Source organism: Ochlerotatus camptorhynchus, unplaced genomic scaffold (assembly GCF_037179485.1).
Source record: "Ochlerotatus camptorhynchus isolate MF236.1 unplaced genomic scaffold, CSIRO-AGI_Acam_v1.1 ptg000370l, whole genome shotgun sequence".
Taxonomy (NCBI): domain Eukaryota; kingdom Metazoa; phylum Arthropoda; class Insecta; order Diptera; family Culicidae; genus Ochlerotatus; species Ochlerotatus camptorhynchus.
This window is the reverse complement of record NW_027040858.1, coordinates 634,064-660,439: the sequence shown is the minus strand read 5'-3', so window position 1 is coordinate 660,439 and position 26,376 is coordinate 634,064. Positions and strand designations below refer to the sequence as shown.

The window sequence follows — 26,376 nt, the reverse complement described above, 5'->3', positions numbered from 1 at the left end:
AATAGCACCAAGGAGAGTGGATTTAGAGTAATGACGTCTTAAGCAAAGTTGATGAATATGACACGCTACATCTTTTGAAGGCATGGGTTTTGTGATTAATCCCCCTAAAAGTGAAATGGAAAATTTATGTTTTCACAATATCGAGATAAATGGTTGATGTCTTCAGCAAAGTTGTAGAAAAAATGGTTACAAACAACTTGCTGAAGACTTAAACGTCGTAAATTCTACCCAAATCGAGATAGAGAGCGTTGTTCGAGGACGGACCCCCCAAAAACACGTTTTCCATAAAAACATATATTTTCTTTAATTTTAGGTCTTCACTATGTTCAACAAAGTTTATTGGTATACTGAAATACACATCTTTCTAGAACATACTATACCTGCATCATTTTAATAGGATGAGTTATTGATAAATTTTCTCCTATTTTCCACATATTTTGGACTTGCGTATCTTTCTTAGGTGCAAGAAGGTGCAGATGAAGTCAAATGCATCTAAAACTACATTAAAAGAGTTTCAAATGGTGGTAAGCTTGTCCGTCCACGACCGTCTGCTGGAGAGTTGTGATCAAAACAAGTATCCATATTTTTACTCTGTTTTATGATAAAACCAGTATAAAAAAGATAATCAACCTCAATATATCCACATATTTTTCCCAATTAAAAACTTTTTGTTTGATTGGTTTTGCATTTTTGTTGTCAATATTTTGTATTGTATTCAATTATCATCATTATTATCATAATCATAAGCATCAATATAATCATTATCGTTTCCTTTAGCTTCTTCTGCTAGCAGCTGTTTAGCATCACTCGACAATGGCTTCTCGTGATTTTTAGGCTATCCACGAATGTTAGTAATCAATGCACTGATGAGCCAGTTCAATAGATCACGATTTGTAAGCGATCTTGATTTTTTCTACAACTCTGTTGAAGACATTAACCATTTATCTTGACATTGTGAAAAAATAAATTTTCCATTTCACTTTTAGGGGGATTAATCACAAAACCCATGCCTTCAAAAGATGTAGCATGTCATACTCATCAACTTTGCTTAAGACGTCATTACTCTAAATCCACTCTCCATGGTGCTATTAATTAAGAGCGCCAAAATGGACTTTTCAACCACTGTGCAGTGGTTCAAAAGTTATGATTTTTTGAAAAAGTCGTTTATGAAAAAAATCGATATTTTGGACCACCTTAACATATAAATGGTCACCCTAATGACAAAATAAAAAAATAAAATTTTGCGATAAGAAACAAAACTGCCACTTTTTACGAAATTCTGAGAACCATTATATCGTTTTGCTATGGAATCACTGATTTTTCATGAGCTTTTTTTAAATAAATTATAAATAGTTAACAAAGACATTTTAATGTATATAAGCTTTTATTTATTTATTTTTAATTTTACTCAACATTAATAAAAAACATTCACCGTCTTTATTCTCCTAGAAATACTTTGTTTTAGTCTACAACAATGTTTCAGATGTAATTTTAATCAGACGTTTTCGTGCTAAAATTTATTGATAAATGTCAAAGGCTCTATTTAATAAAACAAAAACCAAATTTAAGATCCAAAACGGCAAAATGTCAGCAAAAATGTGCCAATAACAAACAATTATGCAAAGTTTCATGCAAATCGAAGAAGGTCGAGTATTAACGATTCGTCATTAGGCGTGGAACTGCTCAATACCGGACCTGTTGCACGCCTGTCCCTTTGCCGTGAAGCGAGCTTGTTCGCAGCATCGCCACGCATTTTGCATGCATGGTATGACTGTTAATTAGTATTGCATTTCCAGATCTCAATTGCAACAGCATCTTAATTCTTACTTCAAAGTATTTTTCCATTTAAAAACTGAAAAATCTGGAAGAATCCACTGCAAACTGAAATGTTGGCACCACTGGTGTGAACCGCGCAAAGCCCGCTGCTGCTGCTGCTGCTGCTCACCTTCTCACTCTCAGTCTCAGTCGCTCGCTCTCGGATTAACCCCCATCAAGCAAGTTGTGAGTAGTGAGCAGTAGGGTGGGGGGAGGGGCTGCACTGCCGTGGAAGCGCGTGGATTCAACCCACGACGACGACGACGACGGCGCTTTGTTGCTCTCCAGTTTGCACCGGTCGATTCAGTCTCTCTATCGATACTAACAAATCCAGACGTCGTTGGGGTCGTTTGCTCGGAATCGCTTCAGTTGATCTTGATTTGATTGGTTGAAATTTAAACGCGAAAGTGAAGTACCCGAAGCCGTTGTTTTGATTTTCATCTTTGGCGCGTTGGTGTTTTGTGATTTAGGCAGTTCGTTTCATTTTTACTCGGGCTCTCGGGGTCGTGACACTCATGTAAAGTTCAACTGTTGATTGCTTGTTTGAAGTTCAAGTTGTACTAATTGTGCTTTGTTTTCGATTTTATTTTTCAGATGGTTCCACGGTAACCTGTCCGGCAAGGAAGCGGAACGATTGATCCTGGAACGGGGCAAGAATGGCTCGTTCCTAGTGCGTGAATCTCAGAGTAAACCGGGCGATTTTGTGTTATCCGTGCGGACAGAGGACAAAGTGACCCACGTCATGATTCGGTGGCATGTGAGTATCTGCTGGAGTGCGTTTCGTTAAAAGAGTTGTTACCGTCGTCGTCGGTCCCTAAATGGAATGCGGCGGCAGGCGTCTTCCGTCTGGTCTGTCTGTCTGTCTGCCAGCCTGCCTGGTCTGATGGCAGCGATGATGGTGATGGTGAAGAGAACGATCGGGAACAAGAAGACTATAGGGGGGGCTTAAGGCAATGGACACGCGTGAGATCCGTTGGCAGTGATATTGTCGCTCCTCTTAGTGGGTGCTATTTATAGCGGGCAAGAAGCACGACCAGATGAGAGACCTTGAAAAGGTTCTGCTCTGCATAAATGCCAGTATGGCGAGAGCTATGTGTTTGGAATTTACATTGGAACGATTATGCCAAGGGGAAGGAACTAAGATGATGAAGGAGAAGAAGACAAACGGATGAAGATAGTGCGCAGAATTTTTAATGATTGTTTGATCGAGGCCGGCTAGTGGGGTCCACTTTTGCTAGTGTTCATAATTTAGCTGGAGCAAGTTTGGCATTCCTGAGGCGCGTGAAGTTGATAGATTCCTGAGCGGATTAGAAGCGAAAGGCCGATGGGAGTGTGAGAAAAATGTTCAAGTTTTTCGATAATGTGTGTTGTGATTTTAAAGTTCTGAATTATTCTGCCGACGTTTTCCAACTAGAGCCAAGTGAAGGATTCTTGAAGGCAAGAAAGTGGACAAACAGAAATTTGTGAAGCATTCCAAAACCCATTTCTTTTAGTCTTTGGAATGAAAAAGTTTGTTTCAGGTTTGAGAATGTAAAAAATGCCGATGTTTGGTCCTTAAGAGATCGTCTCCAGGGACTTAAGAAGAGTATTGATTGACTTTATTAGAAATTCAAACTTGGATAATAACCAGGCACTGAATTCCAACGGATAGCTGAATCCAAACCGTGTGCCGTTTGTTAGATCAGCGTGGGAGGAAACTAAGTTTACAATTGGAAAGTTCTTAGAACAAAAACTCTGACCTACACTAAACGACATAGGAGTAATTTTAGTTAGGAAGAATAACTCATTAGTTTCAAATATAAATTTCTATAAAAGTCAATAAATTATTCTGGAAATTCGGAAAATCGAACGGATCGAAAGGTCACACAATAATTAATTAGTCTCAGTATGTGGATTTTATGCGAGACTAAAAAGTTAAAAAGGGTTCTGTTTCTCAAGTTTGAATAAATCCCGGGATTCGGGATTTAATTTCTCGAAATTTGGCCATTTAGGATCTTGTTTTTTTTTTTTTTAAATTGAGTCTTTTTGTTATCTAGTTCGTTTATTTGGTAGGCTCAATCGCGTTAGCTTCACGGAGCCGGTAATTTCTATTGATATGCCAACTTAGGTGATTTAGGTCGCTTCTGGAGATTCTAGGCTATTTTGGCTCTTCTGAGGCCAATTACTGACTCCCGTTTTGGCGATTCTAGGTAATTTTTGATCTTTCAGGATGTATTAACAGGCCATAATGGCGTTTTAAAATTTATTTAGAGATTTTCAAGCCGTATTGGCGTTTCAAGTCCATTTTGGCGTTTTGAAATTGGCGTTCTAGAATAGCTTAAATATGTTAATCCGTTGTATTTTCTAGCATTTCGTTAGTTTACTTCGGATTTGTTGACAGGTTCGTGTTTTTAATTGATATGATCGCTCTATCTTCGGCATTTTAGCGTCATTTTGATAGTTTTTAAATCTTGTTCTATTTGTTTGGTTGTACTGGTTATTTTCAGCAATTTTTACTTTCTAGCAAAGGGTGTTCATGTTGTTTACAATGGTCTGGGCATTTTAAAGGCTTTTTTGGCTGACCATTTTAGCGTTCTCAAGATCATTTTTACTCAAAAAAACACGTATCTTTCATGTTGATGGGTCGCGATTTTCTTGCACGGTTTAAAAATGGCTCGCATCCGAAACAAGTTTGGGAACCACTGGTCTATGTATCATTATAATTTATTTTTCTTGAATCATTTGGACTATTTTAGCTATGTTTTAGCAGTTAAAATTTATCCAAATTGAGGGATTCTAAGCCAAAAGCGATTTCTCGTTGATTTTATATTTAACTCGTTCAGTCTTTCTTTTCCCAGTTTGCACTTGGTGAGAACGTTTTTCATATTCTTTCAGTTTCTCACCTGATTCGCTCTACTGCTGGCAATTCTGAGTATATGTGCAGTCATCTTCTTGGTAGAATAAACTTTTGTTCAACATCTTCAAGCTTCCATGGTTATTTTTGAGTGAATGAATTTACCACTAATTGTTTGATTCAAAATCGGTTAAACTGCTCTTTCTTCCAAAACGTTGATGTTTTGCAATCGTTTTCACACATTCTATAGAAACAGTTAAAAAATAATACTTAAGGTAAGAGTGAATGTTGTAATACTTTCTGATTCTACTTGCCCGTAGTGGTCCATTAATGCCCTAATTGTGACTCCAATTTATGTGTATTTAAGGCCTAAAAATTGGCGTCACTTCGAGTTATTTTAGAACTTTTAATAATCTATACATAAACCTGTATAAGCACATTCAAACAGGTTCATCAAAATTTAAGAAGGCTTGGTTTGACAAACTTAACTCTCAGGGTACCAAGGGTTGGAAACTGCGTGTCGATGCTTTGACACAACACGACTGACCTGTTGCTGAGAAGCGAGCTTGCTCACAACATCGATACGCGGTTTGCAGCCTTGGTACTCCAAGAGTTAATAGACCAGTTGTTATCAGATTTGTTCGTCTACAATGTGCAGACTTCTTCAGTGTCTTGTACTAATACTCGTGTACGGGATCTTGTAAAATATTCATTGCCAGAATTAACTAAATTATGTCTTAGGAACTTATCTCAGGATACCTTTGGAAATTTCTTAAAATTTTCCATAGGATAATTTTCAAAATGTGTTCAAAGATTTTGTGTGTGCCACTTTGATACATGAAGGGTCAAGGTTCTTGACTTGTCCGGGGATAAGATTTGAATCGTGACCATTAGCATGAGTGTTCTTTTCAGGATTCACCTTAATAATGTTATGATTCCCTCCGGTATTTCCTAGAAAGTTTCTTCATATCAGATTAGAAATTCTTTGCATTCTGTGCAGAACCGGGTTCGATTCCCGGTCCGGTCGAGGGAATCTTTCGGGTTGGAAATTTTCTCGACTTCCCTGGGCATAGAGTATCATTGTGCTTGCCACACAATATACAAATTCATGCATTGGTATTGGCATCGAAAGCTCTCAATAATAACTGTGGAAGTGCATTTAGAACACTAAGTTGAAGAGCACGCAATAAGCTAATATGCGCTAAGCAATAAGCTTGAAATGCGAATAAGAAGAAGAAGAAGCAGAACACTTTAGGAATTTATTCCAGAATACTCTGGAAATTCACTCTACATTTATCTTCGTATTCCCTACAATTCTCGCGATAATTTGCTTTAATTCCTCTCCTTAATTTTTAAAAACTCCCTTAGCATATTCCATAGAAATCTGTTTCACTTAAAAATTGTATGGCAAATTTCCTGAGAATACCGGTTTTGGAAATAATGTTCAAAAGTTCGTCTGGGACCCTGCCAAAAATTTAATGAAACTATCTTCAAACTAGCTTGAAATTCGGTAAATATTTAAAAAAAATATATTACATGCTTTTGGATTTATTTTCGATATTCAATTGGAGCTGTCTTCAGAATTATCTTATTGATTGAGTGATTGCATAACGTTTAAGGCCGTATGTGGTCATTATGCATAGTTTCTTGCAATTCACCATTAGCTCTCCTGACAATTCTCAAAATTACCTGGATCTTCTAGTCAAATATCTTTAGAACTGTGCTCAGAATTCATACATAGAATGAATTGTAGATGACCACCATTCTCATCAAAAATCATTTGAAATTCTTATCCAAATTCTCCAGAGAATTCATAAATGTGCATCTTGTTATCTTAGTTCAAGATCTAGATTTTTTGTTAATCTGAGATCTTGAAAATAGTGCTGTATTTAAAATTTAACTTTCTTTAAGTCTGAATCGCGAAAAGTTCACAAGAATGTAAAAAACTAGTTTAGCCTAGCATTCGATAAATAATCGTCTACCAATCTATCGCTTTATAACATTTGGAAATGACCCACTGGCCCAGGGACGTTCGGCCTAATGTGTTTGGAGAAATTTACATGTCAAAAGGCTTACAAAAAGTATCTAAATTATGAAACATAATTTGACATTACGTTGCGATCTTGGAGAATTTCAAATTTTCAAAAATCTGCTGTTTTGTGGTGTGTGGTAATTTTTTGGTTCTGCGCCTTAAAAATAATATCTGTTTTTTTCAGCGGCACCTATTGTTGAAATCAGCCATGCCGGTATTTTCTTTATATGGGCATCCGTTTTTTATTCTTAAATTTAGTGGCCTGATTAAAATTTCTTTGCCTGTAATCTTGAAATAGTCATATACGCATCACACATTTTCTTTCGGTAAACATTCTGATCCCAATGGCCTGGCTTCTTTACTTCGTGATCTTGAAAATGGTCCAAGCCCTAGGTGTCGCAAAATGGTCTAGGCATTTTTCAAAGACAATAATTTAGAAATATTTGAAGCTCGCTAGCTTTAGTAATTGTCCAAACATAAGAAAACTGAAAATCATGTCGTGGAATCTTGAATTATTTTCTCAGTCCAATAAATTGTATTTTTCTGGACTTGCAATCTGGAATCGAAAAATCCAGACCATCCAGGACCAAGATTATAAACTGTTTTCTACGTTTCGGATACATTTATTTTTTATATATATTCAAAATATCGAAACTTGTTCCACGCCATAAAATTTTCTAATATTTTTTGGTTTTATAGACCTTGAATTTTCCCCAGTATTAAAACAATGTTCCAAAATCTTTGAAATTTATGCCTGAATCTTAAAATTGTTCAAAGCGTTTTTATGTTGCTTCATACGCGAAGTTCGCGACTTTCAGAGTTGATTGGAAATGCTATCTAACATGAACCTCTAGATTAGCTAGAGAATGGTCTTAGAAGAGGGTAGGTAGATAGTTCCGTTAGAGTACGGCAGTATGAAAATTAAATAGAAGTTGAAAATGAGCCAACTTCCATTAATGCGACAGTGCAAGTCAAACGCACACTCTTAGCCTAACCCGTACGAAGTATGTCTTCAAATCTGCAGGCAAAAAGTGTGCGCCGCCTGACTTTGCTCAAATACTGCCTGTGGCTGTGAAACAGTTCTAGCAACGTTTCATCACTACCGTAAAGCCCCACGTTGCCGATGAGTGAGTCGGTCTTGTTTTCTGTGCTGAGCACCAATGATACCGACGCCAGGGAGGCAGCTCTCACACCTGGACCCTACCTATCGACCCACCAACTCATGAACCGGGGATCAACGGCTTTACTTCCCTGCTGAAGGAAGGCGTGATCAGAGATGTTACGCCTCAGAACATCCCGGCGGTGCCGACTGGAATTGAACCCAGGCCTGCTGGGGTGAGAGGTAATCAAGCTTATCACTACATCACCGGCGCCGCTGCCCTTTGGTATACTAAACGTCAGCTCATGATTGTCATGGGTGCATTTGTTGTTTTGACGTAGACTACGTACAGTACGGGAAGGTACTGGGGGTAAATCGAAAATCTAAAATTGCGACCGTCACGAAAAGGTGTAAGGTTTTGAACGCTTATAACTTTGTCATTTATAGATGAAATTAAAATCGAAATACACCAATCGATATGAAATAACTCTCATAATTTGCTATAACAAACCCTTTTTCAATTTTCCATAAAAAAAAACTGTTGAAAAATGTACAAATAAAAAGTGATAATTTTATCACTGTTTTCATGCAATGGACGTTCTTCCCAAACCCAGTCGTCATAATCGAGTACCATTTGGTTGCACATCGTGCTGCTTGAATCTGAAAAGTAATACAACAGCGTTGCTTTTGTGCCTCAATTCAGTTTTGCTTCGGACTGCGGGTAAGCAGGTAGCAGCAGCAGCAGCAGCAGCAGTAGGAAGACAGTGGTTCCTGTTTAAGCGCACAGCGTTTGAGTTTTGCACCTCGAACCTTGCGCATCGTTCCCGTCGAGATCACTGCCTGCTGCTAGCGCCGTCGCCTCGATGGCGCAAGCGCTCCGAAGTGGATAAATCTCCTTGCTTGAATGATGACGATCCCGCGTTCTACAAATCTCGATTACTTTTTCGAAAGGACATATCAACTTTTGTAAACAACGCATTTTATCGTCGGTTTGGCGTAACTGATATCTCGACCACGCATACTAACACCACTATATCAGGTAGGGGAAAATTTTCCCTATCTGATGGTTTGCATGCGTGGGTGAGCTACCAGTTACGCTAAATCGAAAAAGTAATCTAGAAATACTTTTTGGACTGTGTCCCGAGTTAAATTTAACTCGTGGTTAACCGTGACATTTCGAAAATTATTTTCAATGTTCGAAAATCCCGGAAATTGATCGGCTTTCAAACAGAACTCAGCAACGGTTGCCAAGATTTGACTTCTAGTCGGTCAGAAATAACCTCACTCGGAGAGCAGGGTTATTCGATAACTCATCCGTCACATTTAACCACGAGTTAAATTTAACTCGCCCATTGGGACACAGCCTTGGAAGTAAAATTAGGGACCATTCATAAATGACGTACAATTTGTTTGACCAATTAACCCCCCTTCCTCCTCGTAGCGTGTTTTGCTTTACCTAATACATGGCCGATCACAACTTCTGAAACTCCTCTTCCACCTCAATTACTACGTTATTTATGAAAGTTCCCTAAGCATTGGGCAACAGTGAAAATCAACAGCACACACACAAAACGAGTTGGAAATTTATGCGAAATTTCGATTATTGATCGTTAATATCTCGCGATCAGAACGTTTTATCTTGAAATCTCTCCATTCAATTCTCGGTGCATCTTTTATCTATTGATTAATTTAAAAAAAATTCAAAATTTGATTTTTTAAGATTTCGTGCGTTTTGTGAACGCAAATCCATTGTTTTGCATAAGAAAACGGGGTGTTTCTGTGGTGGTGGCTTTAAGATAAGCTATGAAAGTCCATCCTACCTGGAAATTTATGCCATAGAACGGTTTATAAAATCTTAGATTTTTTGCTGATGGGACCGAGGCATAGCAAGCCGTTCGATTCCATAATTCTCCAAGTAGGAGGGACTTACAATGCTTATCTCTTAGTATAAATAGAAGTACCGTCGATTTTTTACTGAAATTCGACAGTGTGCGTTCAAAGGGCCTACTTGCAATGATAGATTCTCTTCATCTCTTAACATTGCTACAGCTAAGCGAAAAAATTCAAGCTGAACATTGCATTTGGTCCTAGGTAAAATCGACAAGATTCTATTCGTTGACTTTCTCCTTGTATACCCTCGGCCATGTTAAGATCTTCCCAGGTATTTTCAACATACAGAGCGATAAAAGAAGCATCTAATACAACAAACATAACAAGAAACCGAAGACAACAAATCAAGAAGACTGGCAACTTTGCCAGAATCCAAGCGACATATACAATGGCGCTGCACTTGAGTGCAGGTGGAAGCAACGCATAGGAAAATGAGCAAATTCACAAACCCTTCTTCTGAGGATCTAATCGTTGCTATCAAATTCGTTCGAAGCATTTACCTTTGAGCGGCAGATGACGCGATTGTACCAATCAATGTTACTTAGGACCTAATGCAATGTTCAGCTTGAATATTATCTGATATATTTTCAATGTAGTGCTGTAACAGGTTGTATTGGCTATCAAAAGCAACAATAAACGCACCTAGAAATGTTAATTTAAGCGAGTTCTTAACAAAAAGAACGTTACGCGGTTACGTCCTTATGTATGCTCACTGTCGAATTTGTCAACTGTGATAGATATGGAAGTCACTTTTTTACCAACACAGAAACGCCCAGTGTTCTTATGCCACATGATGAAAACCCGAACGAAATCTTTAAAAAAAAACTTCAATATTTACTATTTTTTCTCAATCGGTTGATAACAGATGTACCGAGAACTTATTGGAGGGATCAAGATCAATACCACATAAAAACTCCAAGAGCACAAATATCAGCTCTCACAAAACTTATAGCAAAGAAACTGGAACTACACGTTTACTGCAGTGCAGTACACAAGGAGTTTCAATTTCATGAGTGATGTCACAATCGTCCAAGATCTGTGCCCTAGTCATTATTGGACGCTTCAATGAATCATCTGAAGAAAACCTTACTCTGATTGTAATTTAGGAACCAAATGTAATAGAATATGTATTTACATTTTTATGAGGTCCTGAATTTAACCAAGTTTTACTAAGTAGGAAATCCAAAATATGTACATAGGACCGAAATCATAGGTTACTTCTACTGTATTTTAAATCAATATCTTGAAAAATGCACGAGAATTTCACTAAACAGCTTAACGTAGTCTACGTTTTGTAAGTAATTCTTATAATTTCTTTTTTTTTCAATACTTTCGATGTAAAATTCCCCGGTTTAAGTATCAGTTAAGTATCAGTAATTTCAGTAGAATTGCATATTGAATTCCAACGCTGACCAAAACATTTCCTCCGTCACCATTTCGTTCGACCACTCATGCCTTCCGATTTCCAATGGAATTCTACCCACCCAAAATATTTGCGCGATTTCTCACACTGGTAAATGCGTCACAACGTTCAATAGCTGCGTCACAGCTAGCCAAACCAAAGCCAACAAAGCAACGCACATCCACCCCCTACAGTCGACCTCCACATAAGGTGTAACGGAAACTGCGTTGTCGTTGTCGTCGTCGTCGTCAGGCCATTAGTCATTGCCAATTTCGATTAAGACAACTCCGCTGCAGAAGAACAAATCGCAGCGCGCGGTCGGTCACATGTCTCTTAATCACCATCATCGTCGTCACCGTCGTCGCAGCTCATTGTTTCGGGTTAGTCATCCATATTGCACTGCAACCAAGTGGGCACGTTCCATACACTTCTTAAAACGTCCCGTGCATGTTTAAAAGGATTACCACGCACCTAGCATCGAGTGCAAGCAAATTCCGTGACTAATCCTCCCTTAATATTTATCTTCCTTTACAGGAAAACAAGTACGACGTCGGCGGGGGTCAGAAATTCAACACCCTGTGCGACCTGATCGAGCACTACAAGCGCAACCCGATGGTGGAGACGTGCGGGACGGTCGTCCACCTGCGGCAGCCCTTCAACGCGACGCGGATCACCGCCGCCGGCATCGACGCCCGGGTCGAGCAACTGCAGCGGGAAAACGGCAGCCACTGCTACGGCAAGGGTGGTTTTTGGGAGGAATTCGAATCTCTACAGCAGCAGGAGTGCCGGCACACGTTTTCCCGGCGGGAGGGCCAACGGAGCGAGAACCGGGTCAAGAATAGATATAAGAACATTTTACCATGTGAGTATGTTTTTGTTTTACGGGATTGAGGGGGGGGTTAAGTGGTCCGTGGACGTGAAAGGTGATCCACCGTTGACGAATGGAAATGATGCGGGGACAGGGCAATTGCTCTTATTTGCTACACTTCAAGTTGGGTGTGACAGGCAGGCAGGGTGCTCTATTAGCGCAAATGATTGGGTTGTGCAACGTTCATAATTGATGAAGGTTTAATTATCTGCTCTCCGGGATCTCGTGTGCAGTTTGGCAGAGTCCCAGACAATATACACGGCCAGTGGAAATGACTCAAATTTGAGTTAAGTTTTCTCATAAATTGCAAAAAGTGCAGGAACTCAGCGATGCGTAAATTTGCCTCATGTTTTCCAGGTTTGTCCAGGAAAAACTTCCAGAATATGAGAAAAGTAAAGATTGGATTCACTCAGTCTATTGGTACTACTCCTAGACTGATTTTTGAGGTTTTCCACAGGAAACCATAAGGCAAATTTACTCATCGTTGAGTTCCTACACTTTTGGCGATTATGAGTGAACTAAACCCAAATTTGGGTTATTCTCATTCGCTTTTTGGGGTTGTATTGACGAAGGCCTTGATGAGGAAAATGTTGATAGTGCTTGGCCTTCTGTGTACATTGCAACAATTGAGCGGGAATCGTTGATTAGCTTCGCATAGCATTACTTTTCCAGCCTTTACCCCATTCGCATGGACGGAGTTAGTTAGCGAAAATCGTCAGAAACTGCACCATCGAATACATAAATCTGAATTTATGAATTTCCTTAACGAATTCATAACCGCAAAACAGCTCCCTTCAATAGCTCATACTTTCGAGCTCGTGGCTGCCCTGACGACAATAGCGCGGGCAAAAATTCACCTTGCCACTAACGGTTCTCCCGCAACAACAAAAAAATGCGCTCGAACCGTTTTGTGAAGGAAGTTAAAACAAACAAGGAGCTAATGGGCAATAAAATGCGATTATTCGATACTGCTGCGCCGCATTTATGAATAAGATAGATCAACCGCGGCACCTTCCTGCACTCCATCGATACGTACATACATACAACGAAAGCATCATCACCATAGGCAATCCGGTGCAGCTGTAGCGATGCGTTGTTTCACAATCGGAGCTGCCTGCCGCAATATCTATATTTACAAGACGATTTCGAACAATAAAAAAATATGTTCCAATCCTCCACGATTGGCATCTACATAGTTACCTATCATCGCTCGCGGCAAACGCCGACCGAGCCACCGCAGCAGCAGCAGCGGCAGCGATCTAATTGAAAGGTCACATTGACAATAAAGGGTGATACGGTCAAAATTTGGTCAAGGGAAAACGCGTGTAAATCAGTGAAATCGTTTATTTAAAAAATCAAATTAAATTTCTTTTTCAAGTTCAATTAGTATAAAATTCAGGAAAAATATTCAGTTAGGCTTCCGCTTTTCCAAATCCGAATTGCCGGGCCTTACGCTTGACTCCTGCCATCAGATTTTGTACAGCCACCTTGTCCACCTTCTTCGCCGCAGAAAGCCAGTTAGCCTTGAACTGCTGCTCGCCCTTAGCAGTTTTTTTGGTCTTCTTTAGTTTCCGCTTGACAATAGCCCAGTATTTCTCAATTGGGCGGAGCTCTGGCGTGTTGGGAGGGTTCTTGTCCTTGGGAGCCACCTGCACGTTGTTGGCGGCGTACCACTCCATGGCCTTTTTACCGTAATGGCAAGATGCCAAATCCGGCCAAAACAGTACGGAACAACCGTGTTTCTTCAGGAAAGGCAGCAGACGTTTATTCAAACACTCTTTCACGTAAATTTCTTGGTTGACAGTCCCGGAAGCTATGAAAATGCTGCTTTTCAAGCCACAGGTACAGATGGCTTGCCAAACCAGATATTTCTTTGCGAACTTTGACAGTTTCATGTGCTTGAAAACATCTGCTACCTTTCCCCTTCCTTTTGCCGTATAAAACTCCTGTCCCGGAAGCTGCTTGTAGTCGGCTTTGACGTAGGTTTCGTCGTCCATTACCACGCAGTCAAACTTCGTCAGCATCGTCGTGTACAGCCTCCGGGATCGCGCTTTGGCCGTCGTATTTTGTTTATCATCGTGATTTGGAGTCACTACCTTCTTGTAAGTCGATAGTCCGGCTCGTTTTTTTGCTCGATGCACGGTTGTAGACGATACACCCAGCTTATTTTCGGCATCTCGGAGAGAAAGGTTAGGGTTTCGCTTGAAACTACCGGCAACTCTCTTTGTCGTCTCAGCGGCTTCCGGTTTTCGATTTCCCCCCGATCCAGACTTCCTGGCTGTCGACAAACGTTCCCCAAACACTTTAATTACATTTGTAACGGTTGATTTGGCAACTTTTAGCGATTTTGCCAACTTTGCGTGCGAGTAGCTCGGATTTTCGCGATGCGCGAGCAAAATTTTGTTACGCTGCTCTTCTTGCTTGGACGGCATTTTGACAACTGAAGAGTGAATTCCAAAATCAAAATAGGAGCAACATTCTACACACACACACCTTCAAAATGAGGGGTGTTCAGGTTTTTTAAATGCAAAATTGAAAGAAATACGTCAAGTTGATATTGACCAAATTTTGACCGTATCACCCTTTAAATCTATTAATAATATCTGTTTATTGATCTAGAGGCAGCTAGGGCAAGCAAATTTCCCAGCGCTCATTCTTCGTGGCTCGGAGTTTGGCTTTGAATCAAGATACATTATATGATGGGTAAGCTGATTCCTCCGGGCCAAGGTCAAGGGTGTGATTATAAGATTATCAAATCGATGTGTCGAACGATATCCTATACCAGCGGTTCTCAAACTTTAATTGATTGCGAACCACGTTGAGAAATTTCATCCTCTCGGAAGCCACTAAAATTGAAAGTAATGTTAATATGGCTTTGAAGCGCCACATCTGGTTGATTGCGAGAATCTCGAACAAATTGATGTACCCCAGACACCTACACCAAGTACGCCGACTCCGTACAACAGCTTCTTGAAATGGCTAGCTCTCATGATGCGACTATAGTTATGGGTGACTACAACCTGCCGAATCTAGCTTGGGACTTCGATGAGGAGGTCCAAGAATTCCTGACTCACAATGCTTTATCTGAACAGGAACTTGCTGTAGTCGAGCCCTCATTGTCTTCAGGACTTAAGCAAATCAGCGATCTGGTCAACGCGAATGGTAAACTTCTCGTGATTCAGAACAGTCGACAGTCGACTTTTCTACGGCCTCGAAATAACCTGCTTAGCCACCGAGAAGCTCAACCACATCCTCGTTCCGGTATACAATACCTACGTACGCATCGTATCCGGCCTTCTCCCTTCCACGCCTGCATATGCCGTATGTGTGGAAATCGGAATCCTCCCTTTCCGCTATCGATCTGCTGCAGCCATAGCTACGAAAGCCGCTGCCCTCGCGGCTAAGACACCCGGGAACGAAAGGGTCTTTCTCCTCAACGAGGGGAACAGAGCCCTCCGCACTGTAGCCAACCGTGACCTCCCCCCGGAGGCCGGGGTCCACTGGCATGGAGAGAAGAGTTGGTGGTCAAACGTCGTCAAAATAGATAAACGGATTAAGCGTGGATTCCAAGCCGGAGATAACTCTGTAGCTTTGAGACGTTCTGTTGCAGAGCTTCTCGGGTCGGTTTATCCGGGGCACGTTCATCGCTTTACGGACGGATCGCGTTCGCGGGCTGGAGTTGGACTCGGAGTGGCAGGACCGAACACTGCAACGAGTCAAAGTCTACCGGAGGAGTGTTCCGTCTTTTCCGCTGAAGCCGCAGCTATTCTAGACGCATCCATCACTCCGGCACATCAACTGATCCTCGTGTTAACTGCGTCATCCAAGCGCTGGAAGCCGAAGCTCCGAGCCACCCCAGGATACAAGCCATTACACGGTACGCCCCACCTTCAACCGTCTTTACGTGGATTCCCGGATACTGCGGTGGTCTCGGAAAAGAGGCTGCGGACAGACTGGCGGGATCTGGTGCATCCCGTCCCCGCTACACCAGGAACGTACTCCTCATAGAATACTATTAGGCTTCCACTGGCAGCAGGAAAGGTTCCAGTCGCGGACCACTTTCCTGAGGAAGATCAAAGAAACCGTACGCTCCTGACTGGACAACCAAAAGTACCAGGACCAGCAGATCATCTCAAGACTCCAGAACGGCCATGCGAGGATTTCCTGTAATTTCGGTGGGACACCTTTCCGCAAGGTTTGTTCAATTTGCAGCATCCCCGCCTCGATAGAACACGTGCTGTGTGTCTGCCCTGAGTTCCAGAAGCTACGCGAACAACATGGACTCCCAGAGAACTTCAGTAATCTGCTTGATTACGACTCCTCGACGTTGAAGGCGCTGATCGCCTTTCTGAAGGGCGCCCACTTGTATGATTAAATCTAGCCCCCCCGTCGGTGGCTGCACTAATCGTGTTTTCCTCACCTTTCTATTTTTCTGCCGTCGGTGGGTTTCTCCGCCGGACCGGGCACTGTCTCCTACGGTGGAGCTCTGCCTTTTTCGCGCACCCAGTCCTCACTACAGCCCCGATCTAACCCTTACTTTACATTAAGTTTTTAAAATGTTGTCTGTCTCATTCGTTGGGAATCAGAGCCAGTTATACGTCACGTTAATGTCAAATTGAAACCTATTTTCTTTAGGCAGGATCTAGCCTGACTATCTGCTGAATAACGTGATGAACTAGCCTACGGCTAAAAATCACGGTAATAAAGAAAAAAACAAAATGATTCAGAACCTATTGTTCTGTTTGAACCACCATCTGCCAGTTGGAAAGTTGATCGCCATCATAAGCCGTTAGTTTTGAAAGTTGATATCCGTTCGAGCGACCATCCGTCATCGTATCCAGCAGCACGCATTGAGTACAATTTCGCACGGTGTGATTTTGATGCCGTCCTGTCCGTATGCTATGACAATATTTATCAAGTAATCCATGATACTTTTCCGGTAAAGACTCGTAGACCTTCTATGCATTTCGAACAACCGTGGTGGAATCCGCAATTGCGTAATCTGTGTAGCCGTCTGCGTAAGGCCCGTAAACCTTACTTTCGCTCCAGGACTGCTAAAAACAAGTAGGGTGTGCAGCTTGCAGAAGCCGAGTACAACAGTTTGCATGAAGTTTACTTTCGTGAGTATATCGATAACCTTCAGAGTGGCTTCAAAGAAAACCCATCGTCGTCCTGGTCTTTCGAAAACGTTCACAAAAGATCCACTGATATTCCGGCAGACGTCACCTGCTGTAATCGAAGCTCGGCGGCAAACCTCTTCACTGATTTCTTCCGAAACGTTTTCGAACTCGATCAAACTCCTCAGCAGCAGCAGTACATCGACCAGTTACCGAACTGCAGCATTTGTCTGCAGCAGGTTAACTTCAGCCATGACGCAAATGTCCAAACCCTTTGCTCGGTGGATGCGTCGAAAGGCCCAGGCCCGGATTATATTCCACCGTCTTTCATCCAGAATTGTGCAGCATCGTTGGCCACACCCGTTATGTCTACCTTCAATCGTTCACTTCTGGATGGCGTTTTTCCGGACTATGGAAGCTTGCATCAATTACACCGATCTTCAAGTCAGGTAACATTTACAGCGAGAAAAGCTACCGACCTATCTCGATCCTTCATTGTTTGGCCAAAGTTCTCGAAAGACTTCTGTGCAATCTATAATCTCGGAGTCCCAGCATGGATTCATGAAAAAGCGCTCGACAATCTGCAACTTGCAGTAGACACCGTTTACGTTGACTTCTCCAAGGCTTTCGACAAAGTCCCTCATGACCTCGCTATTGCCATGCTGAGCCGCCGTGGGTCGTTCACTGGTTAAAATCACATTAATCCTCCAGGAAGGTATTTTCGTTAAGTTTCATTATACCAGATCCGATGTGGCATACCATCGGGAGTTCCACAAGGGAGCCTCTTATTTTCGTTTGGATTTGAAAGTCTACCGTGTGATCATATCGATCCTAGATTGTTGTACTCTACAAACTGACATCGAGCGGTTAACCTCGTGTTGTCAGACGAACGGAATGCCAAATGCAAAGTCATTACTTGCTTAGATTCCGGCGTCGGAACGGTGCGCAATTTGATGATGTGCACGCTTTGAAAACATTGTACTGCTCCTTGGTTAGTAGCGTTCTTGAATATGGAGAACAAATCTGGGCGCATATCGCCTGAATTCCGGTTTTTAAACCTCACAATAGCTTCATCGCAATGAGCTCTATGCCCAAGTAACAATTTGGGTTTTATAAAGGTTATGTAGACCATTATTTTGACTTCTAGAATGCTATAAAACCTCAATAAAACTTGGGTGTTTTACCTGATACATGTGTATATTCTCACTTTGTTCTTTAAGGGGAAGTTCACAACTAAAAAAAACGTTTTGATTGGTCCAAAAATATTGGAGAAAGATAGCAAAAATCTTAACAAATCTCATGTTTTCAACGTTTCTAAAGAAAATTCACGTGCAAAGACATTTTTTGTAAGTGATCATGGCATAAAATTGGACTCAAAAAACCACAAAATATCGAACTATCTGTTTTGCTGAGGGTCGATTTTTTTTCATGATGAGATAAAAAAAAATATTTTTGCGTGTAAATTTTCTCAAAAATCTACGAAAAAGTCGGATATTCTTGGATTTTTTTGATTGTTCTTAGAAAAATAAAAACGAGCTGAAATAAAAAATATTTGGGGTCTTGACTTTTCAGAAGTTTCCGGTGCATCTCTGAAGTTATTGGAACTGCTCCAATAAATCTCTCAAATCTTCTCAGAATTTTTCTGGTTAATGGAACTGCCCGGAAGTTCCTAAAGTTTTTGAAACTTCCTTGAAAATCAAATCTCCAAAGCTTCCCTAAACATCTCTGCACTTGCCAAAGGTCTACGTTCCTCCATGGTAATGTTTCCGTAATTTTCAAGAAGTTTGCGGAACTTATCTAACGGTGCCAAAAAAAATTCTGATATTCATAGAATTTCCCTGACGACCCCGCAATATTCCGGAAATGTTTGGAACATTCCTGAAATTCTTAGATTTTTCTTTAATTTCTCGGTATTTCTTGAAAATTGATCGGTTAAGTGCTCTGATGTTCTCTGTTCATCCTTCAAATACTCTAAACATTCCTGAAAATAATGAAAGTAGGTACCGTAACTTCTCTGGACCTTGCTGAAATTTTTGGAAATTTCCTGGATTTCTAGTTAAACTAGAGGTTCTATGATCTTTGATGATCTAGAATACACCCGGAAGTTTTCACAATTCTCATTAATCTTTTAACCTGACAGGGAGTCTACTTCCTTGAAAAATCATGGAAAACCTGGAATCTTCAGGAAATTTCTGGTTAATTGAACTGCCCGGAAGTTTTCGAAACTTCCTTGAAAATCAAATCGCAAAACCTGCCCTGAACATCTCTGGACTTGCCAGAAGTCCACGTTTCTACATGGTAATGTTTCCGTAATCTCCAAGAATTTTGCGAAACTTCTCTAACGGCGCCAAACAAATTCTGATATTCATGGAATTTTCCTGACGACCCCGCAATAGTCCTGAAATTTTTTAAACATTCCAGAAATTCTTGAAATTTTCCTTAATCTCTCGGTATATCTTGAAAATTAATCAGTTATCTGTTGATGCTCTCTGCTCATCCTTCAAATCCTATAAACATTCCTGAAAATAATGAAATTAGGTACCTAAACTTCTCTGGACCTTGCTGAAATTTTTGGAAGTTTCCTGAGTTTCTAGTTAACGTAGAGGTTCTATGATCTTCTTTGATGATCTAGAATACACTCGGAAGTTTTCACAATTCTCATTAATCTGACATGGTGTCTACTTCCTGAAAATTCCTGGAAAACCTGGAATCTTCAGGGAATTTTATTTTTCCTGGAAAAACCTGGAATTCTCAGGGAATTTTCAAATTCCTTTATCAAGCCAATTTGTAAGACTAGAATATATTGCAGTGCACCAGGAAATCTTCCCAGAACTTTTAAAATATTTCGTAATACAACCAGCTTTATCTTCCTCGTTCGTTGCTCTTACTCTTTGAACGGAACAATTCTGGAGTGGACTTATCTTCAGAAACAACATACAATCTTAGGTTTGAATTGTGTTTTTGTAAGGCTCTGGAGCACAGATAATTTCGACAGATTTTTAACTTAGACTATTTTTTTTTAAATCTTGGACTCAATGAAATCAAACTTGGAGATATTTCCAAGAATACGGAACGAACATAAATATTCACGGAATAAATTCCAAAAACCCAGGTTTCAAATAAATTGTTTCGAAGCCTATGAATTTTAATGAATTAATTTGATAGGAATTTCCCAGGATCTCTAGGAACAATTTCAAGGGAATTCAGAGGAAAATATCAGAGGATGATTTTTTAGGAAAGTGAAATCTGACGATGCCATTCAAATTAGCTCTGGAAGGAAGTCCAGACTGAAACGTAAGGAGCATTCCAAGGTAGTTCTGATTGTCAATCTATCCAGCGGGACAAACTTAAAGAATTTCAAAGCTGATGCGTGTTTTGGAATGTACCAATAGCGTACCTTCAAGGATTTTGAACGTTCCTCAAAGCTTCCCGGAAAACCCGTGTCCCGCTGGATAGACATACGATTCCAGCAATGACCAAGTCGATCGACCAGATTTCTACGGAAATGTGACGTACCAAATGCTTACTTTACGAATCTGTAATTAATTTTTAATGTACCTATTATTTTCACTTAAATGCTTATACTAAACTTTTTAAATCGTTTTATATATGAATTCTTGGCACGGAATTGGATTCCTCGGAAAATTTAAGCCCGGTTTCATATAAAAAACATTATACTTAAGTGCATTCTAGCCAATTTGAGGACCAAAAACAGTTTTTTTTATTTGCATCCCTTAAAAATATACTACTTTCGAACAAAGTTTGTCCCGCTGGATAGATTGACGTTAGTTCTGAGTGGAATCCCAAGACAATCCTGATCAGTGTGGTCATATTATTTTCAAACTTATCGGTATCATAGAAAAATCGGTATTTATCGGTTTTGAGTATTTTAATTAGTTTGCCGTTACTCTTAAAGTCGAGTATTTATACTTTTGGACTAAGAACGGAAAATTTACTTTCTAGGAGAAGTTGGAAGAAATTTCCAGGGAATGTTTGAACCAGCTTCTGAAGGAAGCTGAAAAAAACTTCCATAGATAGAAAAAAGAAGCTCCTCTGGAGCATGTTTGAAGAAAGTTCTATGAAAAGTCGGAAAACATCCGGGGAACTTCCAAGAAAAAAAAAATAGCTTTAAACACACTTTTGTAAAAAATCAAGAGTAAGCCAGAAAGGTTCCGGAAATTGGAAGAAAATTCCTGAGGTAGCCATTTCCAGGGAATCCAGTCGGGAAAACCTTCCAAAAGGTGTCGGAAAAACCTCCGGAAACTTCCAGAGGAAGACGAAAGAAACTTTTGGGAGAATTCGACAGATACTTCCGGTAGAAGTTTAAAGAAACTTCCTGGAGACGCTGGAAGAAACTTCCTAAGGTAGTTTGGAAGAAACCAGCCGATATCAGGACAGTCAATAGAAACATCTAGAAGTTGGGAAAACAGATTCCGGAAGAAAGAGCTTTTCTGGGGGATGTCGAAAGAAATTTCCGGTGTAAATCGGTAGAAACTTCTAAGGATGGCGGGACAAGACGGAAGAACCATTCGAGCGAAGCCAGAAGAAGTTTCCGGTTTAAGTCGAAATAACTTTCCAGGAGGAGTCGGAAAATAACTTACTGGGTAAGGTGGCAGAAAATTCTAAGGGAAGATTAAATAAACTTGCAAGACACTACCGTAGATTAGACGTCTGATTACGTGTTCGGTATCAATATTCGATGACTGTGTTAGGGAAACCACTTTTTCCCATCACTGAAAGCCCTCGTTTTCTGATGACAAAATTATGCATTTTCGTGCACAAAAAAAAAATAAAAAAGTGAAAATTTATTCGGAGAATTTCTTGCTAATATTTTCCATTCGCGTTCAATCAAAAGTTCGAGAAAACTTTACCTTAATTCAAAGTGTTTCTGGTTAATTGGACATGTGGTATTCGGTCATTGCGAGAATTTGTATGTACCACTTCAATACTGTTACGCATTTGACCACAAACGTTTGGTTGCTGAGTACATAGTCAAAGAGCTTTGGCGGGCGAACATTCAATAATTTATGGTGATCCTAAAAAGGACCGGTTTGTCGCAATGGTTGAGTAATGCTGAGCTATTGGGGTGTTCAACATGGATGAGGCTGGCGAGCAGTATGTTGTTTGAAACGAGAGTGACGCGCTTGGCCCACAGCGGCTCAAGACGAGCAACTGAATCCGATCAGTAGTGGTGTGACTTCTTCCTTCTTCTTCGGTGAATGGACGCTTATATGGGCAGCAGCTCGCTGCTGCTGCTGATGACGACCGACCAGACACCACCACACACGGTGATTGAATAAGCAGTGTACCCTTCGGCGAGACCGGATGGAATTCGATTTTGAAATCTGTGTTAGGGAAAGCGCTTTTTGCAGGCAATCGGTGATAATTTTGATCACCATTGCAACAGTTGGACATTTGTGTAATTTTCAGTAGTGACATATTGAAAATTGATAAGGTATTCAACTCAGCAGATTCGTAGAAAAATTTCCAATCGATTGGCTTGTTTAGAATTAAAATTCATCTGCTATTGACAGAGTTATAAGTGGTCAAAACCTGACCACTTTTCGTAACGCGTTCGATTTTGGTTTTTTGAAATTGCTCCCCCAATATGTTGCCGAAATGCGTAATCCTACGTCATAAAAGAGCATTATGATATACCTTTTAAAAGTTTATCACGATTTCCGTAAATTACCAAGATGAGCACGGTCACAATCTCAAAAATCGGTATTCTTAGGAACCTGGAAATCGGTATCAAGTTCGAAAATCGATAAAAATACCGATAAATCGGTATATCGGACAACGCTGATCCTTAGTGGGATTCAAAGTAAATTTACAAGACAATTCTGTGGAGCATTTCAGGGTAATTCCAAAGGGAATTCAAATAGAGCTCTGACTAAAACTGCAAAGTAATTTTGAGTTGACTTTTTTTGGCGATTTGTAAGGAGATCTCCAACGTACTTGTAACTAGAATTCCAAGAGAAGAACTATAATCCAATGGAAATTCTGAAAAGAACTCAATGGAAATTCTTAGGATAATTCGAAAAGTACTGTTATGAGTCTTTCAAAGAAGATTTGAGGAGTTTCAAGAAAATGTTCAACGACGTTTTGAGGTAAATTTTAAATGAATACAATGAAGAATTTCAAGGTTGTTCCTGCAATCATTTTTAAAGAACTCAAAGAAGGAATCCTAGGGAATTCTGAGAACCATTTCAAAAATCCACTTTAATTTTTTTTTATTCAATGTACATTGAAATTTTCCAATGAAGTTCTGGAAAAACCTGGAAATCTCAGGCAATTATATTTTGCAAAATTTGTAGACTGAGCCTAAAAATTTGTGAAATTCTGTGAAATTTCCAAAATATGAATGAAGTTTTCTAAATTTCTCAGGAGTTCTCTGGACTTCCCTGCAGTTCCAAGAACTTGTCGACATGTCCCTGGAAGTCATAGAGCTGTCATGAATTTATTGAAACTAACCTTTACAGAGCTTTAAACTTCCCCAAAAGCCTGCGGCTTCCTGCAATTATTTTGACTGCCCTTAAGATCTTTGAGCTTGTCTAAAGATCTCTAGACCAAGCATGTCTGAAGCTCTTGGAATTTATATAAAGTATCCACAGTTTTTCTAAACATTTTTGGACTTCTCTGAAAATTTCTTGACTTCCCTGAAGTTCATAGAACTTCTTAAAAGTTCCTCCAGTTTGCTTGAAGTTCTCGAAGCTTCCATGGAGAGCCGAATTTTTATCAGATCTTATCTTGGTATTCCTAGAGATGAACTAGCCTTAGGCTAAAAACCTCTAAAATAAAGATTAAAAAAAAACTTTGATATTCTGCAGTCCGTTCATGAAACTTCCCCGAAATCATCGGTACTTTCTTTCATTCCTCGAAACTTCTTTTAAGTTCCTAAACAATTTGTAACTGTAACCAATTTGTGTTTGTTTGCTGGTTAAAATGTCATATTTGATTATCTTAAGGGGTAAGAGGCGGGACCATCATCGTCATCATCATCAACCACCCTGAAGTTTTCGTTATTCTTCTGAGGATTTTTCTGAAATTTCCCTTAAATTAATAAAACTGCCCTAAATATCCCTTAACATCTCCACGTTTTCTGCACTTCCTTGAATTTATCGGAGTTGCTGAGAAGTTTCTGAAATCAGCAGTTCCACGCCAAATGACGAATCGGAAAAACTCGACTTTCTCCGATTTGCATAATTGTTTGTTATTGGCAATGATTCACATTTTTGGAAAAATTCGGTCATTTTGGGTCTTGTGAAATTTTCTAAATGGCGCCATTGGAATTTTTCAAAAAAGAAAAATTGTAGCACGATAATGGCACTACTATTGAAATTCCGTCTGAGATAAAGTTGTAGAGAAAAATGATTATATTTTAAAGTTTCATACTTTAAAGACGGTCAATTCAAGAATTCATTTCATTTTCGTTATTTTACCTGGAACTGCTCATTTTTTTCTAAAGTTTTCTGAACTTCCCTGATGTTCTCTGGAATATCTTTAATTTTTGGAAGTTCTTGAAATTTCTCGTTATTTTTCTGAATGTAGTCCAAGAAATTGATCTATAGCTCTCAGTACTTCCCTGAAGTGTCCGCAATTTCCCTGATATTAATGGAACTGCTTTGAAGTTCTCAGAATAGTCCCAAAGTTCACATAACCTCCCATCTTTAATAGAAGATTTATCAATTTTTGTATAGCTCTTGATTTTCTAAATTTAATGGAACAGTTCTTTAAATTTTCCATACGTCCATGGAGCTGCCCTGAAACAATTCGAACCTAATACTAAGGATCTTTAAAACTTCTTCATAGTTCTATAAGTTTCCGGAAATTGTTCTTGAAACATCTGTGAAGTTCCTGTATCGAACGGCCTCTCTAACCTGTTCTAAAGCTCTCTAAACTTATCAGAAGTTTTATCGAAGTTCTTGTGAAGTTCCTCAACTATTCTTGAAGTAAATGGAACTGTCATAAAGTTCTCTGATCTTTATCAAGTTTACGAAATTTTCTTGAAGTTTATAGAACTGCCCCGAAGCTCTCGGAATTTATCGTTAAAGATCCATAAACTTTCCCAAAGTTCTGAACTTTCCTGTAATCCGCGGAACTTACCTGAAGTTTTGTTTTAAACTTCTCTGAATATTTTGGTTATTCCCTAGAGTTCTTGGAACTTCCGTGAAGTTTTCGAAATTGCTCGAAAACGTTCTGAACTTCTTTGTTTTTCTCTGAACTTCCCTGAATTTCTCGGAGCTCAGCAGTTTTAAGAAGACCACTTATACCACTCGAAACTTCATCATAGAGCAATAGGTGTAAGTGTGCTAGTTATGACACTAGTGCCCTAGAGCCTAACTCAAATTTGAAATAAATCTTCGTGGTTACATTTGCGTACGAGAGTACTAAAGACGCCAACATTCATCAGAATTATCCATGCAATTGTTAATCACTTTCTCACGATTCTGGGTCTCCGTAATTGGCATATTCCACTACCTTTGACCACCCACAAAACAAATCCATTCCGAGATTCACTTCCAGACATTGAAGGTCCCGTTTCAAGATCGTTTCACTCTGTCAACCGCACACCTATTTGATCTTATCTGTCTGTTCCTCGTTTCTCTGTCTCTCGGTCCGTTATGTAGTGTTCCATAATGTGCTCTCCGCTACTCCGGTTCATACATTCTGATCTCAGTCCTTTGCGGAAGTGACATTTTACCTCTAGACGGTGGCGTTGTACATTAATTTTAATGCTCATTTTAACAGTTGTTTGTTTGTTTTGATCTGTCTATTCGTTGCGCGGTGCTGATCTGCAATTCTTAACGACTTAACCGCAGAGCGGAGGAGGAGAAGGACTAGAGGGGAACACGATTTTTGAATTCATTTGCGCAACGCCTGCATCTTTGCGGTCGTTTCCATTGTCACGGCAGCAGCGGTCACAAACTTGATAAGCCCTTGGAGTGCAACAATGTCGTTGCGGGTCGTTTTCCGTTACTGATAATGATTATTTCCTTGCAGTTGACCACACCCGGGTGAAGCTGAAAGACGTGGACAACTCGCAGTCCGGAGCCGAGTACATCAATGCGAACTACATCCGGCAACCGACGGAAGCCGAGCAGAACGACATGAACTCGTCGTCGGAGAATCTGGCCCAGCAGGGCCACCAGAACAACAACTCGACCAGTAATACCACCTCCAACAACTGCGCCGCAATCACCTACGCCAGCATCAACCAGCAGCCGACGAAGAACTGTCAGAGCTGCCAACTGCTGAACAAACCCTGCTCCCAGTGCTCGATGAAGGCCAACGAGGTAGGTTCCCAACACAAACACATT

General features: G+C 40.2%; 1 protein-coding gene across 4 annotated transcripts in view; it reads left to right on the top strand.

Annotated features, from left to right (window-relative positions):
* The window catches only part of csw (corkscrew), a 244,848-nt gene that overhangs the window by 199,974 nt on the left and 18,498 nt on the right, over window positions 1-26,376 (top strand). For all 4 annotated transcript variants that reach the window (XM_065232563.1, XM_065232564.1, XM_065232565.1 and 1 more), the window contains 3 exons: window positions 2,410-2,572; window positions 11,606-11,933; window positions 26,060-26,352. In XM_065232563.1, the coding sequence (XP_065088635.1) occupies window positions 2,410-2,572; window positions 11,606-11,933; window positions 26,060-26,352 (784 nt within the window). The remainder of the gene's footprint in view (window positions 1-2,409; window positions 2,573-11,605; window positions 11,934-26,059; window positions 26,353-26,376) is intronic.